The following is a 2,279-nucleotide window of genomic DNA, read 5'->3' as shown; positions in this document are numbered from 1 at the left end:
GTTCAGTTTGATAAATCCGTGGGGTGGGGTTCTCCAACCAATCAATTTCTCCTTTCTAGGATGAGGGATGCTTCTGTCAGGGAGGGACAGGGATTGAGCTACTTGGGAAGCCAAGCTAATAGCTATGATGACAAGGGAGTCGGGCGTAGACGTTTGATTCTTGAAGACCAGTTCGCAACGATCTTTCCAAATCTGCCAAAGTGACAATGACATGTATTAATTAGAAGATGAGCGCTGCTAGGGTTGGCGACATTAGGGGCGACCCTCGCCTCTCATCCACGGAAGAACTTGATCAGATTGCTCGAAGCACCAAGAAAGTGAAGACCCATGGGGAGGAATCCATCATGGATGCAGATATGCCTCAGATCCAAACTGATTTGGAAGGATCCGCTGCAGGTTCCAACTCAAAAATGGTGAGCAATGTCTCGTATAGAGATAAAGTGATAGAGGGTGAGGGCTTCAACAACTTGTTCTCTCCCAAAGAAATAATCGAATCTGTTCATGAAGAGCTATGCTTGAACTTCTCGGAGGAGAATGTACCAGCGAAGGAGAAGGGTGTCTTTAACCCAAATCCGGTTATTCCAATCTCTATGGAGAATACGGCGAATGGTGTCGCCCCTGGAGATGCTCTCTGATTGTCAAGCTGATGGGAAAAAAGTTAGGGTTCAGGTGGATGAATCTGAGGATTCAAAGACTATGGGCTAGAGAAGGGGACGTAAAGGTTATGGACCTTAGTGAAGAGTATTTTCTGGTGCGATTCTCCTCTGAGAATGACTACAAGTTTGCACTCTATGAAGGACCTTGGATGATAGCTGACCACTACTTGATGGTCCAGCGATGGAGGCCTATGTTTAGAGCTGGTGAAAATGAAGTCAAGAAGATTGCGGTCTGGATTCGTCTGCCTGACTTGCCAGTTGAACTGTTTAATGACACTTTCCTGTGGAGACTAGGATCCATCCTAGGAACCATGTTGAAAATCGACTCACATACTTCTATCCACACTAGGGGCCGGTTTGCAAGAATCTGCGTGGAGCTTGATTTAAGTCAACAGCTAACTCCTACCTTCACTGCCATGGGAGAAGAGCACCGATTAGAGTATGAGGGCCTTCACTTTATTTGTTTCAGATGTGGAAGATATGGCCATAAAATTGAAGGATGCCGAGAACCAACAGCTAGTGTTCAGATGTCCCCTACCCTGCATATGTCGATGGGAGCTTCAGACCCCCCTAAGGAAATCCCAGTGGATACAGTTGTGCAAGATGTTGACACCGGAGTAGCAATGGAAGCTGAGGACCAACAGGCAGCAGTTACCAAGGAAACTGAACCCCCCAATTGTTTTGGTCCCTGGATGCTGGTAAAGAAAACTGTGAGGAAAAGAACAGGAAAATCAAATGGCAGCAATCTGCAAAATCAGAGGGCTGGGTCTAGATTCAATGTTCTTGAAGATATCACAGAAAAGAAGCAAGACCTATTTGAGGAAGTTACACCAACAAGTAAGGTTAGTCACCCACCCAGACAGGCCAAAACTGCCCCTGCCCAAACTAAGAAGAACGGGAAAAATCAACCCAAGCAAGGGTCTTCAAAAACCCCTGGACCAACCAAAACGCCAAAGGAAAACATCATCCCCCAGCCCAAGACTCCTCTTGACTCCAAGGTCCCTTCCCCGAGTATGGTTCTGAAAGAGAGAGCTCTCATGGAGGAAGTCAGCAGACACCAACATCGTCTGTGGGAAGATTTTAAGGCAGGGAAAGGAACAAATGATTGGCTTGAGAGCAGTGCCATAGTTCCTACTGAAGAGGATCTTCAATTCATCCAAGCTATGCTCAGGAAAAAAGGTGTTGAGAAAGTCAATCCAGGAGACAAATGTTTGGAGCTGGTAAATCAAACTCCTCAATGCTCTCTGCAACAAGCTGGCAATGCATTGCTTGAACAAGATGCCCCCATGGGGGATGCACCTGACTCTTCCTCGTAATGAGGACTGTACCTATTTCACCCTCTCCCCTCTTTGTTGTTTATATGATGAATTGGCTTTTCTGGAATTGTCGGGGTGCTGGTAAGAAAAACTTTATTAGTTTTGTTAAGGATTGTACCAGGATTTACAACCTGGGCTTTATTGTTCTTCTTGAACCCAAGATTGGGGGTGATAGAGCAGATAAAGTAAGTAAACTTTTAGGTTTCGATAGTGTGATTAAAGCAGATCCTTGTGGCTACTCAGGAGGCATATGGTGCTGCTGGAAGTCCTCTATTGTGTCCATCAGGGTAATTGAAACTACCCGCCA

At 45.9% G+C, this 2,279-nt stretch overlaps 1 protein-coding gene across 1 annotated transcript; it reads left to right on the top strand.

Annotated features, from left to right (window-relative positions):
* Positions 1-673: 673 nt before the first annotated feature.
* LOC130742100 (uncharacterized) lies at positions 674-1,972 on the top strand. The gene has a single exon (XM_057594435.1). It carries the CDS (start codon positions 674-676, stop codon positions 1,970-1,972), a length of 1,299 nt encoding a protein of 432 aa, XP_057450418.1.
* The last annotated feature ends 307 nt before the right edge of the window (positions 1,973-2,279 follow it).

The sequence above is a fragment of the Lotus japonicus genome, chromosome 1 (genome assembly GCF_012489685.1).
Source record: "Lotus japonicus ecotype B-129 chromosome 1, LjGifu_v1.2".
NCBI lineage: Eukaryota > Viridiplantae > Streptophyta > Magnoliopsida > Fabales > Fabaceae > Lotus > Lotus japonicus.
Note: the sequence above shows the minus strand (reverse complement) of the source record. Positions and strands in the feature narration are given on the sequence as shown.

Excerpts from the sequence above, each read along its gene's own strand:
- LOC130742100 (XM_057594435.1), top strand. The coding sequence starts at position 674 with ATGAATCTGAGGATTCAAAGACTATGGGCTAGAGAAGGGGACGTAAAG.